Below are 17,216 nucleotides of genomic sequence, written 5' to 3'. Positions count from 1 at the left end.
GGGAAGGCGCCCGAGGGGGACACGCACACCGACGCCCGACACCCGGCCGGGATCGGCTCCGGATCGCCGCGCTCGCTCGCTCGCAGAACAATGCACGCGCCGCGCTGCCAACCTCGCAAGTTGCTGCGAGTCTGCGCGGTCCGAGGGCTCGGACCCGGGCAGGGCTGAGGTGGCTGAGCAGTGCGCGAGGGCGGCCGGCCTGGGCTCCGCGGCTCCCGGGAAAGCGGCGCGACCAGCGGGGCTGCTAGGGCCGCCGGGCTGTGGGGGCGGGGAAGGCCTGGCCCGGGGCTCTCCGCAGCCTGCCCGGGCCGCCGGCGGCGGGAGCGCGGTCGGGGCGCGCGGGGGACAATAGCGCACGGGGACCGCGGCTCGGGGTCGGCTGAGGCGAGCTGAGAGAGCTGACAGAGGCTGAGGAGACCTGACAACGCGCGGCCCGGCTCCGCGACGCTGCGCTCGACCGGGCCGCCGCTCCGCCGCCGCCCGGGGTCGTGTCTCACCTCCCAGCCCCGCCGCCCAGGAGAGGAGAAGAATTAACACTGTCGGCAACACCATCTTCCGCGGCCGCCGCCTCCTCAACGGGTTAACCGCGGCGCATCGATCCTGAGGGAGCCGCGACCGGCGCTGGGTCCCGACGAGCCTTCCCCGGCAGCTGCACCGGCGAAGCACCTCCCTCTCGCTCCACTTCAGGGGCCCAGCCGCGCGCCCCGCTCCGCCAAAACAGGGCCCTCCCTCCCCCTCGGCCTCTTCCTTCCTCCCTTCCCCGCTCCCCTGCCCTCGCTCTCCGCCTGGTCTCGGCCCCTTCCCTGAGCCGCGGCCCTCCGCCTCCTTCCTCGCCACGTGACGCGCCGGCACCCAATGCGCTCGCGAGGCCGCGCCCCTGCCTCCCGCCCCGCCCTGCTCCCCCAGGCGCCCCGGGATGGTGCGCATGCGTGCCGAGACGGGCGCCCCGGCCGCTAGGCCCCGCCGCTACTTCCTGTCCGCTGACGGAGAGCTGGGATTGGCCTTGTAGGGCGGGGCGTCCCCCTGGCCCCGCCCACCGCCCCGGGCGGGAGCGCTCTTTTCCTTGTGAAAGTGCTGCCCGGTTCTTCCAGCTGTTCTGAACTGTCCCTGGGGCTCCCACCCTAGCCAGGAGCTCTCTAGAGGAACGACTTTCCGCCTCTTCGCCTCCAGAAAACGAGAGGTTTTCCTTGCTCCTTTATCGCCCTCTCTTGAAGTTCTGCAGCTGCCAAGTAAACAAAAGCAGTCCCAGCAAGCTCCGATTTTAGCCGCGATAGATAGCAGTGTTGGGGACTTAACTAGGAAAGACCCAACGGAAAGAAGAGATGCCCTAAGGGGTAGTTTTTCCTGAACCCCTAACAAAATTATGTCACCTACTAGGCCTTAGCCATGGTAAAAAAAAAAAAAAAAATAGATAGATACATAGATAGATAGATAAAAAGCCTGCGATCATTAATCTCCAGCTCAGAAAATGCCCCTTTGTTAGTCTGTCCCGTCATACCGCCTTCAAGCCAACTTCTACAAAGCTGGTATTTGGTTTCTCAGTAACTCACCTTGATTCTTACACTCATGTTTCAAGAACTACAACTTCTTGATGACACTAATTATTCTTCATCTATTCGGTATTCTGCTTAGAATGTAAGAGTTTATATTATCGGTAATAAGAGTAAATGGAAATTCTTTTACTTCTGCCCTATATATTTCCTACAACCTACATCATTAAGTCCAATGTGGTCCTCTAAATAAAACAAAAGCAAAGGCAAATATACTTATCCATCCCCCATCTCCCATCCCCATCTATCTATCCCAGGCAATCTCCTGACACATTATTCAGACAAGGATAAACTTGACCTTCTGATCCTCCTGCCTCCCATCTTCCATCGCTGGGATTATAGACAGACACCATCTCACCATCTTTAAAGAGTATTCGTATTTTCTTTAGTTGTTTTGAGAAATGAATTATTGTTTTGTTTCACATTACTAAATTCCCACATCATCATGATCATCCCACCCGTTCATTTCTACTGAGGTATATGAAATTAACACAGAATGATTGAATGCTATTATTTCTTTTTCCTTTCTTAAAGGATCTGCTCTTAGGAAAGTTACCTTGAGACATGTTGCTTACCACATGTACTTGCTACTTCTCCATTACAGAAAAGCTGTCACAAGTTTGAGTTTCCAAGTTATTAATCCATCTTTGTGACAAATTTGGTGTTAGACAATACTGTTTATAATCAATTCCAGTAATCATAGGCAAAGAGCATTTTCTTTTTAAATTCAAAATAATCACCGAACATTACATCTAAGATGCTGTTTCTTTTCTTTGTAAAACCTGATACCACTACACTCCCATGTCATAATAATGACAATTTCATGTTACAGTTTTGGACCATTACTTTGCTTGACGTCTTAATTCCATTACTGACATTTTGCAAGTGAAGAGGACAGTGAAAAATGTAATGGGATAAGGTCTGCATCTATACCATCCATCTCAGACCTACTTGAGTTTGACTCTCCCACCCCTGTCATTTATAAGCTCATTGACTTTGGCCAATTTATTCAAAACCCTTTGTAACCTCAACATTTCCCTTGTAAAATGAAAATTGCCTTTTGTAACTATTTTCGATGGATTAAATTCAGATTAGTTAACATTGTAAAGCAATTATAAGTACCTAGCAGATAATAATTGTTATATGTTAGATAAAATACATAAATACTACTTTCCTTTCTCAAACAAATATCTAGTGGAAAGCAGTGATTCCTTTATTTTTAACCAGGGGTATGGGGGAAGAGACAGAGTGGGGAGAGATTGGGTGGGACATGGCCCAGAATAAGTATGTGGAGGTCAGAGAACAACTTTATGGAGTCAGCTCTCTCCTTCCATCTTTATTTGGGTTCCAAGTGACTCAGACCATCAGGTTTGTGCAGCTAACCTGCTCCAAGAATTATTGTAGCAGCATTGTTCCTTAATCAATAATAGACAATTTTGATGCTAACAGTAACAGGTTTTATGTTTGTTTGTTTTGTTTTTTGTTAAGGTCTGGCCCATAAAAACCATCCTTACGTTATAGCAATGAGACATTTCCTTAGTAAACAAATGGTCATATATGATATATCAGGCAAATGATATTAAAGAAAAATGCTTGCTGCACAGACTTAAGACCAATATTGGCTATGTAGCAGAGGATAGCCTTGCATTTCTGATTCCCTTGCCCCTAACTCCTGAGAGCTAGAACGACATGCACATGCAGCCAGGGACCAAGTCTAGGGCTTTATGCATACTAAGCCAGCACTCCATACCTGAGCTACATCCCCAGCCCAGCAATTTCCTTTTAAATTTTCAGCTCCTACTAAACCACCTGCTGATGTCTCCTTGTCTCTTCCAGAGAACCAGAGCTTCATTCCCAGCATCCACGGGACTGCTCACAACTGTCTGTAATTCCAGTTCCAGGGCATCAGACGCCCTCTTCTGGTCTACATGGGCACCAGGCAGACACATGGTGTACAGACATGCAGGCAAGACTCTCATACACCTAAAACAAAAATAAATGTTTTCACAATGACAACAACAACAAAAAAGAGGGGGATCATCTTAGAATCTTTCTTGCACTTCCCCTCTCTGCTCTGACCCTGCTTGAGACAATTACTTTCTCTGGCTGGGCCAGGTACAGGACAGCTCATCTTCCTTCTCCAGTTCCCCCTGCTCTCACACCTCGCTTTAATTCCTAGCAATCTGACGCCACCTCATCATTCCTAGAGCCATCAAGCATCGGTCTGTTGTTGATGGCAGCAGACATCTTCATTCCTTATCTTATCAGACCTCTTAGCTATCTGACACTTTAAAGGAAAGCTCCCTCTTACAATGTTCCAGAAGACGTTGTTCCCTCCCGGCTTTGAGCTGTGCTTCCACCTTTGTCTTCCCCAGGCCTCTCTCCGCTCTACCCCTTCAATAACATTGCTCCTCCCGACTTGACCTTTTGGTTTTCTTTTCTAATCACTCACTCCCTTGATTACTTCTTAGGACCCTCGTGTGACTGGGGCTAGGCTGCAAACTCCATACAAACAAAGCCTGGGTCTGCCTTCTTCTGAATTCTACTCCGGTTCTTAGCATGTAGTCAGCCTGTTCTCCTGGACCTCCGTCCCAAGCCCCAGCCCTATCTATAGCTTAGTTGCACCATTTTCCTAAGCATGTGCTCTTGGCTAAGGTAAAAGGAATCAGGGAGGCTGGAGCAATGGCTCAGCAGTTGAGAGCACTGGCTGTTCTTTCAGAGGATCTGAATTCGATTCCCAGCACCCACGTGGTGGCTTAAAACAGTCTGTAACTCTAATAACAGGGGATCCAGCCCCATCTTCTGGCCTCTGAGGGCATCAGGAATGCATGTACATGGACCTGCATGCAAGTAAAAATACACCCAGACACATAAAATAATAAAAGAATGAAATCTTTTTGAAGGCATCTGGGTCTCAGTTTCCTAATCTTCACAGTGGGGAGAATAGTACTGCTTACCACGCAAGATTGCCACCAGAGTTCAATAAGTTAATAGGTGTAAAGCACCAAGACAAATACATAGCACATAGTAAGCATTATAAAATTCTAGATGATTCTGTTATAATTACAAGTGTAATGTTTGCTCACTAGATTTTTCCTGGTGTTATACAGCCACATCATCAATTTTTTTCCCCCAAACCTGGGAATTGAACCCAGGGCCTGGTGTGTACAGTTCTATCACTAAGCTGCAATCCCAACCCATTCCTTTTCTTCCCTGGAAATGCAGCTCAGTGGGGAAGATTTGTCTGGCATGCACAAGATCCCAAGTCTAATTTAGCAGCAAGGGTGGAGGGGGTTAATAAAATACAAGTAACAAGGGCAAAATCAGAGTAACGGGAGCTGACATTAGTAAGGAAATGGAAGTTTACATCACTTAAATAATCCATCCGAAGTCAGAAGCTCATGAGCAGCCGGGCCAACCAACGAAGTTAGACTGGTCTGGAGAACATGCTCGCTTTAATCAGTACAAGGTGCCACCATTCAACAGCAGTTAGTTTCCCAAACACACCACTTCCCACTTCAACACCTTTGCATATGTTCTAGCCTCCAGGAGTCTACTTCCACTCAGTCCATATATTCTACAGAATGAGGCTCAGAAGGTCCCCTCAGTGATGCACTTCTTAATACACTTGGGGGGGGGGAACGTTAGGATTTTAGTTTTCATGTAAAAGAACGATTCAAAAAGAAACGCATTAAAATACACTTCTAGAAAATAATAAAATATGGTGATACAATTACTGACATTTAAAAGTATCAATGTCTGGGCTGGGAATATAGCTGAACGGCAGGGTTGGTAGTGCTTGTCTAGCATGCATGAGATCTGAGGTTGAATTCCCATTGCTTGGGGTGTGGTTGGGGTCAAGCATCCATTTCCTTTCAAATGAACAGGGATAGAATTGAAATATGGTGTCCTGGCTGGTTTCTATGTCAACTTGACACAAGCTAGAGTCATTTTGGAAGAGGGAACCTCAATTGAGAAAAATGTCCCCACTGGATTGGTCTATGGGCAAGCCTGTGGTACATTTCTTGATTAATGATTGATGTGGGAGGGTCCAGCTAACTGTGGCCATACACCTCTGGGCTTGGTGTTCCTGGGTTTTTTGTTTTGTTTTTAAGAGGATGGACTAAGAAAGTCATGAGAAAATCGACCCGGTGAGCAGTGTTCCTCCTCCGCGTCAGCTCCTGCTTCCAGATTCTCACCCTGAATTCAGTCAATGACAGACAGTGATGTGGAAGAGGAGGTGAAATAGACCCTTTCCTCCCTAAGTTGCTTGTGGTCATGGTGTTTTTTCACAGCAGTAGAAAGCCTAAGACATATGGCTAAGGCTTCTCCCCCTTTCTAAGATCCTTGTTAACTTCTCTACTATAAAGAATTTAGTATCTGTCATCTACATACCTCTAATGTAGACTTATCAAATTGTAATGTATTTGCTTATTTAAAATACTTATCCTGGGTTAAGTGGTACTATACTAACCTGGTATATGCAATGCTCTGGGTTTGATCCCGAGACTAATCAAACGTTCTCAATTTCTCTCTCTCTCTCTCTCTCTCTCTCTCTCTCTCTCTCTCTCTCTCTTATACACACACACACACACACACACACACACACACACACTCCTTTCTCTGTGGATTAACCCACATCTAGCCAAGCATTTATAATACTGAGTTAAAACCACACTCTTCCTAATTCTCAATGACAAGTGTGATTCACATATTATAGGAGTTTTAGAAAGAGCCATACAGTGTAGTAAAGATATGTGCAAACATATTAAATTTCAATACTAGTATGGGCTAAATTTGAGTACTTTATTCAAAAATTAGAAATAACATCTTTCTTCCTTAAAATTCTAGTATCTTACTCAAAACTTAAAAGCCTCCACAGACAGCCGGGCGGTGGTGGCGCACGCCTGTAATCCCAGCACTCGAGAGGCAGAGCCAGGCGGATCTCTGTGAGTTTGAGGCCAGCCTGGGCTACCGAGTGAGTTCCAGGAAAGGCGCAAAGCTACACAGAGAAACCCTGTCTCAAAAAAAAATTAAAAAAAAAAAAAGCCTCCACAGACATATTTCATCTGTCCGTGGACCTCTCTCTTTTCTCTTATTCCTCCCCATTCAGTTAAACTGGTCTAGTCTTGGTAACTTGAAAAACCTCTTCAGAATTTTCTGCCAACCCGCTCTGCCCCATTTCCTTTCACCTTGTACAGCTTTAACCTAGCCTCTTCAGTACCGGGCACAGTCTGATTGCTCAGAAAGCCCGTCTCACTCAGAGACATGTTTAGTTTGATTTAAAGTGAAGTTTTGAATCTTCATTATTCATTTGAATCCAACTATTAGGAGCTTTCAAGGTACAGCCATGATTCTCTGCAGACCTAGATTCGTCCACGTTCCTTGTCAGGAACTGAGTAGAGACTGCCCTCTTTGGACTGGGCTTGTCTTAGGTCATTCCAGAGCTCTTTATTCCCACTAGTAAATTTTCTATGCAACCTTTGTTTTAGAAACTAGACTAACTTCTGAATAGTCCTTGATTTTACTTGCTCTTCTCTGGCTCCAGTAATCTCAATCACATTTTAGTCCAAAACACCTTTTATTTTTAGCCTTCTTCCACAATTAACATGTGTTACTTCCTGGAAACTCTCCTTTTATTACCTTGACAGCTGACATCCAGAGGCACTAAGGCAGAAGCAAAGGACCAGGAAACCTTACAAAGTGGTAATGATCACTGTTGTTCTGAAGTCCAATGAATGTTTATTCTGTTCCTACTATGAGTATTCCCAGATTATCAAATAATAGTCGTGATATGTTAATGGACACTTTTATACACACAATCTTGTTTATTCTTTGTAACAATGCTGTGACATAGATATACTGTAATCCATTTTGCAAATGGGGAAACTGAGACCACCAGGTGTGGTAGTTAATTTTCATGGTCGACCTGACTTGATTTGGAATCACCTAGGAGATACATGTCTTGGTGCGTCTGTGAGAATGTTCCCAGAAAGGTTTAACTGAGGAAGGAGGATCTACTCCAAATGTGGACAGCACCATCCCACAGGCTGGGGTCCAGACTGATAAAAAGTGGGGAAGGAGGAAGGCCCATGAGCATGAGCACTCATCTATCTCCCTCTGTGGTGATATTGTGTTCCCCAGTATATTGTGCATCTTAATAAACTTATCTAAGGTCAGAGAACAGAACAGCTGCTAGATAGACATAGAGGCCAGAAAATGGTGGCACACACACCTTTAATCCTAGCATGCTGAAGGCAGAGATCCATCTGGATCTCTGTGAGTTCAAAGCCACACTGGAAACAGCCAGGCATGGTGACTCACGCCTTTAATCCCAGGAAGTGATGGCAGAAAGCAGAAAGGTGAGGATCAGGAATTAGAGTCCTGTTAAGCTTTTAGGCTTTTAGCAGCAGTTCAGCTGAGATCCATTTGGATGAGGACTCAGAGGCTTCCAGTCTGAGGAAACAGGATCAGCTGAGGAATTGGCGAGGTGAGGGAGCTGTGGCTTGTTCAGCTCCTCTGATCTTCCAGCATTCACCCCAATACCTGGCTCCAGGTTTGTTTGATCAATAAGACCTTTTAAGATTCGTGCTACATCCCTCTGCTTCCCAATGGAGGACACAACCAGTCACCTGTTCCTGCTGCTGAGCCTTCCTTGCTGTGGTGGACTGTACCTCTCACACCAGGAACAAAAATAAACCTTTGTTTCCCTAACTTACTTCTCCTCATCAAGAATTGGTCACAGCAATGAGAAAAGAGAGTAATGAATACATGGGGCTTCTAACCTTAATGTATGTGTGTAGAACTTGCAAACTAAAAAAAAAAAAAAAAAAAAAAAAAAAAAAAAAAAAAAAATTCTTACAACTAGATTAACGTAGGCACTCAAGCACTTACCCAGAAGCCTACACATCTTAATGAACTTCTATACCACTAGACAGTCTGAAACCGGGGAGCTTGGCTTTGGATTTCACACTTTCACTATCAGTTACATTTGTATGCACTTAGCCACCACAAAAAGGAAGAAAAGAGAATCTGTGACACAGTTAAAACTGGAAAAACATTTAGCTTTCTATCCTCTTCCATGACTCATGTGTGCTTCACCTGTACCCTGTCCTTTCTCATCACCCAGTTACCCTAGGTAAGCCAACCTGAACTCGGAATCTTGTAGACTAGTCTCCAGAATTACGTGGTAAATAAAGATGTATTGTCATTGCTATGGTCCAAAACCTACTGCTTCGGGGTTTTGTTTGTTTGTTTGCTTGCTTGCTTGCTTGTTTGTTTTCTGCTTGTTGTTTTAGGCTGAGGAATTATAACCAAAGCCTCATGCATGACAAACACATGTTCCATACTACTGAGTCATACCCTCAGCCCCACTTTTTAGCTCTGGTGGTCCACAAACTTGACTTTAAACAAATTTTTTTATTTATTTATTTTATGTGTATGTGTGTAAGCAAAGATGTGCCACAGCAAATGAATGGCAATCAAGGGACAGCTCTTAAGTTCCTCCTTTCCACCCTGACTCTGGAGACTGACCTCAGCTCATCAGGCTCGGTGCCAAATGCCTTTACTCACTAATCTATCTTGCCATCCCCATTTCTCAGTGCTGACTGAATTTACCAACTAACAAGGATGAACAAATGAGAGCTAAACTCTTAAGAGAAGTGTCTTTAAATGTTTCAGGCACGTCACATTGTGTACCTGTTATCCCAGCACTGAGGAAGCAGAGTCAGGAGGATCACCACCAGTTCTCAGTCAGCCAGAGCTACGTATTGAGACTCTGTCTCAAATAAACTATTAAAAGCATCTTCGGGTAGATTTTCATGTTACCAAGCCAATGAAATCATCTTTAGTATCAACACTTGAGAAGCTGAATCATAATTGGAAGTGGCTTAGTGAATGTCACTTGTGCCAAAGAAATGCAGTAAGTGATTTTACTATTCAACTACCCAGCTATCCAACTTACCACGCCGAAGTAGAGGTTACCTGGGGATCCCACAGGTAGACATCAAGGCACTCACCTAATATAGGTTCTGAAAACCAAACTTAGATCCTCTGGAAGAGCAGCAAACACTCTTAATCTCTGGGCCATCTCTCCAACCCTCCACCTTATTTATTGAGATAGGGCCTCTCACTGAACCTGGAGCTTGCTGATTCGGCTAGATGGATTCTAGGGATCCTTCTGTCTCTGCCTTCCCAAAGCTACTGTACCCAGCTATTTTACAGCAGTTCTGAGAGACTGAACTCAGATCCCCATGCTTCTGTGGCAAGCACTTTAATGACTGGGCTATCTTGCCAGCCCTGTTTATTTATTATTATGTATTTATTTCTGGGTTGAGAATTGTCCTTGGACCTCACATATGCTGAAAGGATTCTACCTCTGACCTTCACTCCTAACCCTTACTTTTAAATATTTTTTTAAAAAATCTAATCTCTTGGGGATGTATTACAAATAGCTAAGCTAATTCTTTTTATATTTATGTGGATTTTTAATTTTGGGGATGGGAGAGGATTTGAGCCAGGGTCTCACATATCCCAAGAAGGCCTATAAACTGCTATGAAGCTAAGGATGACCTTGAATTTGTGATCCTCCTCCTCCATCTCCAAGTTACTGAGATTATAGACATTTTCTATCATGCCTAGCTTTAGTTTAGATATTTCATTATCATTGGTGACTTAATTCCTATCACTTCCTAGCCCATTTTTCACTGCCTACAAGTGTCATGTTTTCATTTCATTTTATATACTTATGCTGTATCTTTCTAACTAGGTTGTTAGTAGTTTGATAACTCTGATGATAATAATAATGTATTTGAGCCAAGGTATAGCTCAGTGGAAAAGCACCTGCCTAGCATGTGCAAGATCCTGAGTTTGATCCCCATGATCACCATAACAGCAGTCACAATTGAGAATCTATGCATAATTTATAAATTGCCCTAAGTTCCCATTTAATTTACAAAATAATATAACATGGGCTGGAGAGATGCCTCCGTGCTTGAGAGCACTGCTGCTCTTCCAGAAGACCTGAATTTGGCTCACAGCACCCAGTCCTGTAGCTCACAACTAGCTGTAACTCCAGTTCCAGGGGATCTGATGCCGTCTTCTGGCTTCAGCAGGCATGCACACATGTGAAAGCCCCACGGACACAGATAAATACAAGAAAAATCCAACAAAAAATATAATAAAAATCACTGAAGCTAATGTGGTCCCTTGGCTTTTTGCTTTTTGGTTTTTTGACAGGGTCTTATGTCTAGTCTAGGCTGGCCTCAAACTAAGTAGCAGAGAATAACCTTAAATTTCTAATTTTCTGGCCTCTGCTTTCCAAATACTGAGATTATAGGCGTGCACCACTACACTTGGGTTCAAATCCAGGCTGTCTGCTAGACAAGCTCTCTTCCAACTGAGTTACATCCTCAGTGCCTAACCCGTCTTTCTTTCCTTCTCCCTTTCTGTCTTCCTTCATCTTTCCTCCTTCCTTCTGTTCTTTCATCCTTCCTTCCCTCTCTCTCTCTCTCTCTCTCTCTCTCTCTCTCTCTCTCTCCCTCCCTCCCTCCCTCCCTCCCTCCCTCTCTCTCTCTCTCTCTCTCTCTCTCTCTCTCTCTCTCTCTCTCTCGTTTCCTTTTACAAAGAGTAGCAATTAAAGTTAAGTTAATTGAACATGCTCAAACTTAGAAAATGAGTGAACAGACAGATGGAGCAGATTCTAATCCCAGCCCTGGGCTCCGTTCACCGTACTTTCTGCTACATTAGCCTGCTTCCGTGCTTAACATTTTCTTCTGTGCCCCAAATAACTATATTTTAATTAATTAATTAAGGAGATGTCTCATTGTAATTATGAACCAATTATATGCATCTTTTTTTAAAAAGCTAACTTTGTTTTAATTTTATGTGTATGAGTGTTTTGTCTGCATGTATGTATGTGTACCACATGCATGCCTAGTGCCTGAGGATCCCCTGGAACTGGAATTACGGATGGTTTTAAACTGCCACATGGGTGCTGTTAACTGGACTTAAGTCCTCTGAGAGAGCAGTACATGCTCTTCACCACTGAGCCATCTCTCCAATGCCTACTACACGAATCCTCACAACACATACTGTACTACTCAGCAATGAAGGTGTTCCCTATCTGATAGCGCTCTAGACCAGTGTTTCTCAATGCATAGGCCAGGACACTTCCTGCAGGAGAATCACTCCACATGCTTGTCAGAGCTGCAAGTTCCTGGGCTTTTCTCCAATTCCACTGGATCAGAATTCCACAAGTGGAGTCCAGAAACATATCTGAACTGGATTTGGATTCATTTGACTCTTGAGAATTAATAGTACTAAAGTTTGATAGCTAACTACTCTTCTAAGCAAACATAATGAAGGATTACTAAAAAAACGAAAAGACCAAGTTGTTTCATATCTGTTTTTGTCTATTTGTTTTTATTTGATTTGGTCTGTTTAGTTTTTGAAACAGAGATGGAACCTAAAGATACTTCCCAGGTGCTAGGATTACAGGCATACTCTACCATGTCCTATATTTGTTTTTGTTCTTTAAGACAGGGTCTCGGGCTGGAGAGATGGCTCAGTGGTTAAGAGAACTGCCTGCTCTTCCAGAGGTCCTGAGTTCAATTCCCAGCAACCACATGGTGGCTCACAACCATCTGTAGTGGGATCTGATGCTATCTTCTGGCATAAAGTTGTACATGCAGATAAAGCACTCATATACATAAATAAATAATAAAATCTTAAAAAAAAAAGACAGTGTCTCACATATCCCTGGCTGGCCTTATTCCTAGTGTAGTGGTGATCACCATTTTTGGTTGTTTTGAGACAGGATCTCACATAACCTAAGCAGGCCAACAACTTACTATGAAACCGAGGATGACCTACAGACCACCACACCCAGTTTATACTTTGCTGGGAATGGAACACAGGCCTTTATGAGCACAGCGAAAGCACACTCTCTGAGCTACATCCTCAAGTCCAATGCTCAAACTTTACAGTGTATTCGAATCACTTGGAGGATTTCTTTTTTTTTTTAAATTATTTATTTATTTTTATTTTATGTGCATTGATGTTTTGCCTGTATATAAATGTCTGTGTGCGGGAGTCAAATCCCCTGGTGCTGGAGTTACAGACAGCTGTGAGCTGCTATGTGGGTGCTGGGAAATGAACCTAGATCCTCTGGAAGGGCAGATAGTGCTCGTATCCTCTGAGCCATTTCTCCAGCCCCGGAGGATTTCTTAAACACCACATTCTTAAATAAGAATGGCCCTCCTCTCCCACAACACACACACACACACACACACACACACACACACACACACACACACACACACTTGGAACTTTGCCTACGCTAGACAAGCGCTCCACCACTGATCAACACAATCATTCTCATTCCTAAGAATTTTTATTTGTGATAAGTTTCCAGGTGATGTTGGCATTGCTAATCCAAAAATACATGCTTTGAGAATAACTGTACCAGAGTTGAGAGTTATCTGGTGAGATAGTAGGTTGGCAAGATAGAATTTTGTTGTTTGTTTTCATTCTGGAATTAAACCGTGAGCCTCATGCATGCTAAAGACACACTTTACCAATATGCTATATATTTCCAACCCTTAGCAGGAATTTTTTTTTTTTTTTGAGAGAAGTACTGTGGAAAGAAGGAAGCAGGCATGATTAAACTTGATCCAAGAATAAACTGGCCTAAAACTAGGGGAGCAATTCAAATACTAGGGAGTATTTGAAAGTGATGGAATATGCTCCTCGGACTCACTCCTAGTACAATCTATAGTATCCAAGTACACATCTAGGTTTCATTTTTTGAAAAAATTAAATGAGAGAACCATTTCACTAATATTATAGCATATGAGGGCTCCAATAAAAAGGAAAAAAAGGTCGTTTCTCTCTATCCTTTCACATCACCAGGACAGAGGAGCATCTGCTAAAGCAGCATGGAGCAGAGGCAGCACCTGGTCCATTATCACAGCATTGGATTTGTTTCTGAACAGGTGCAGGGCTCCTCATGGGGGCGAAAGGAAATAATTGAGTTGGGGATGTACTTTGCAGGAAGCTGGAGTGTCTGCAAGCAGCTGAGGGCCAAAGCCAGGGCCACTGAGCTACATGAAAAGCCTGGGTTTTAACTCACATATGTTGAACTGAAAACTAAATAAGGTGGAGCTAAGGTACATATGCCCTGTGTACATCGCACTTTCTGCTCTGGGCTCACTTGATGCAGCTAATTCTGATATCTGTGATGGTTAATCTTGATGGTCAACTTGATTGGGTCTGGAATAAACTAAGAGACGTGGAAGCATGTGAGAGCATTTCCTGAAAGAATTAACTTCGAAGGCCCTCCTCCCCTGGTGGCTACACAGGGGGTGGCCCAGATCTAAGGAGGTCTAAGGCAGAAGGTGCACTGGCTTCCTGCCGGCACTTCTGGCTGATGATTGTGTTTTTCTCTATTGCTTTTGCTATTGTTTGTTGACATCAGGCTCCAGGTTTCTCAGGCTCCAGTGTGGTCTGAAGACCAGGGACTCTCCAGGAACTCTGCAGCTCCTCAGCACCAAACTGGGGCTGCTGAGGAATACAGTTTCACTGACTGAGCAGCCACCAGGTTCTCAGCCTCTCTGGCCTGCAGACAGACAGTATTGGACCACTCACTCCCTCTCTGTCATATTTAACTCTAGTTGTTCCCTTTTTAATAGGCATATATTCTATCAGTTCTGCTCATCTAGAGAACCCTGAGTAATACAAGAACCACCGATTTATAATTTGTAGTATGTCAACTTCATAAAACCAAAGACTTGGGTTGGGGATTTAGCTCAGTGGTAGATTGCTTACCTAGCAAGCACAAGGCCCTGGGTTCGATCCTCAGCTCAAAAAAAAAAAAAAAAAAAAGCAAAGACTTTTGAATTATAGTTTTTATAGGCATGTGTAGGCTGTGAGGAAGAAAAGACCAGAAAGTAACTAGAATAGTGCTATACACTACTTGTAAGGGGATGAGACTAGGGTGGCCACAAAGAAAAGGGACAAAATAAAGGGTGCATAATATCACCCTTGACAGCGAGAATAATGATGAGGGCCTAGGGAGAAAGTCAAAGAAGATGCCAAGCCTTCTGATGTAATAGCTAGAAAAACTGCGATGTAGCTTCAACACATTTTTTTTTTTTTAAGCTGAGGATCGAACCCAGGGTCTTGCGATTGCTTGGCAAAGCGCTCTACCACTGAACTAAATCCCCAACCTGCGATGTAGCTTCAAAATGAACATGGTTTTAATAGGCTAGAGCCAAGAATGATGGCGAATGTCTGTAATCCCAGCACCTGGGAGACTGAGCAAGAGTATAAGGCTAACTTGGGCTACCCTAGAACAAAACAGAACAAAATAATCAAGGCCAGGATAAAGCTTAGTTGTATAGCCCAGGTTTAGCAAACAGGGTGCCCTGGGTTCAATTCCTGGTAACCCAAAATAAGTAAGTATAATTTTAGCCAGATGTGGTGATTCACATCTGTAATTCCAACAGTTGTAAGGTGGAGACAGGAGGGTTGCACCAAGCTTGAGCCCAGTCTAAACTATGGATTTAGTACTGTGCCAGGCTTGTTAGAGCCAAATAGAAAGACCTTGTTCAAAGACAATCCAAAACACTAACATAATAATAATAATAATAATAATAATAATAATAATAATAATTTTGATAGTTAAGAGATATATATTTTATTTTATTTCGGCTTTTTTTTTGCCTTTTTTTGGGGGGGGGTTTCGAAATAGGGTTTCTCTGTGTAGCCCTGGCTGTTCTGGAACTCACTCTGTAGACCAGACTCACCTCAAACTCACAGAGATCCACCTGCCTCTGCCTCCTAAGTGCTGGGATTAAAGGCATGAGCCACCACTGCCCAGCTAAGAAATATATTTTCTACATCCTAAGTCTAAGGCAATACTCAGCCTATAGTTTTAATTATTATCTCACATAGGTTTCTTTCCTCTGAATTTTTACAATATTTATTGTTTATTACTAGTTATTTATATTGTGACATACTCTCAACAATAATTCCATGTCACTATGCCTTAGCTCATGGGTGTAGTATGTGTTTGTGCATGTGTGTATTGGTGTACTCACCTTCGAGGGTTGTGGAGAGGCCAGAGGTCAATCATTCCTTCCTCAATCACTCGCCAACTTGTTTGGTTTTTGTGGTTTTTGGTTTTTGTTGTTGCTGTTGTTCTTGCTTTGTCATGGGTTTATTTGTCTTTTTGTTGGAGACCAGGGTCTCACTGTCTAGGCCCTGGCTAGCCTAGAACTTACTATGTAGGCCAGGCTGGACTCAGACTACAGAGATCTACCTGCCTTTACCTCCTGTGTGCTGGGACTAAAGGCGTGCACCACCATACTCTGCCCTCTTTGTTCCTTGAGACAGGGTCCTTCATTGAACCTGAAGTTCACTATTTCAGCTAGACAGGCTAGTCAGGGAACCGTTAGGATCTGTCTGTCTGTCTGTCTGTCTGTCCCTCCACTGCACCTGGCTTTTATCTGGGTGCTGGGGATTCAAACCCAGTCTTCATGCTTGTGAAGCAAGCACTATCTACTGAGCCATCTCCCCAGCCCTTATCAATATCTTATTTCCCAAAGTGAGACTTCTTATTTATATTTCATTCCCTCCATCTCAATCCCTAACACTACTAAGTACACATTACTGATGGGTATGTTTCAATACCCTTTGGAAAATACTAAGGTAGAGCTGGAGAGATGTCTCAGCTGTTAAGAGCACTTGCTGCTCTTGCAGATGACCCAGATTCAGTTCCCAGCACCCACAAGATGGCTCACAACTGTCTGTAACTCCAGTTCTTGGAATCCAATGCCTTCTGACCTCTGCAGGCACCAGGTACACACCTAGTGCACATACAAAATGTAAGCAAAATCCTCATTCACATACAATAAAAAGAAATGAATCTTTAATATATATATATATATATATATATATATATATATATATATATAAAACATCAAAAGGGTAATATAAAAATTATAATCAATATTCTAAAATAAAAGAATGTATACCATTAACAATAAAAAGGAACTAGATGGAATATTTGAAAATTAAAGATAAAGACTAAAATCAGGGGAAAGGTCAGAATTATTAAAGAAATAATCAATTTCCCATAACTGAAGAACATACATTTCTGTACTGACTGTGGTTACCAAGTAGTCAGCACAATGAATAAAGGAAGGTACACATAAAGAAATCTTAACTAGTGCAATGCCAGAACATCAAAAATAAGAAGGAACTTGACGGGAGGCTGTGGTAAGAGGATTGTGAATTCAAGTTTAGTCTGGGCTACACAGCCCCTTTCTCCAAAGAAGGAGAAAGAAAGAGAAAGGAAGGAAGGAAGGGAGGGAAGGAAGGAGGAAGGGAAACAGATGAAGAGTAAGATAAACTTCAGAGAGAACAGGTTACATGCAGAAGTTTCTGCAGTCGTAATAGTAGCAGGTTGCTTAGTAATCAGCTGGAAGCCAGAAAACAGTCACTAAGTTCAAATGAAGAAAACATATCCCCAACCATGACCGTTATACCCAGCCAAACAACACATTACAAACACAAAATAAAGCTCTACCTTTTTCAGACAGTGCTTACAGTGAAAATGAACTTGGGTCTTCTTCGAGAACAGCAAGCTCTGTATTCGCCCAGCCA

The 17,216-nt window shown here is 43.5% G+C and overlaps 1 protein-coding gene across 1 annotated transcript in view; it reads right to left on the bottom strand.

Moving 5' to 3' along the window:
• Positions 1-770, bottom strand: part of Adam10 (ADAM metallopeptidase domain 10) — a 109,215-nt gene extending 108,445 nt beyond the window's left edge. The window contains exon 1 of the mRNA XM_036192563.1: positions 498-770. Coding sequence (XP_036048456.1) covers positions 498-552 — 55 coding nt within the window. The 5' untranslated portion in view covers positions 553-770. The remainder of the gene's footprint in view (positions 1-497) is intronic.
• Positions 771-17,216: the final 16,446 nt, after the last annotated feature.

The sequence above is a fragment of the Onychomys torridus genome, chromosome 7 (genome assembly GCF_903995425.1).
Source record: "Onychomys torridus chromosome 7, mOncTor1.1, whole genome shotgun sequence".
NCBI classification, from domain to species: Eukaryota; Metazoa; Chordata; class Mammalia; order Rodentia; family Cricetidae; genus Onychomys; species Onychomys torridus.
This window is presented reverse-complemented; position numbering and strand designations above follow the sequence as displayed.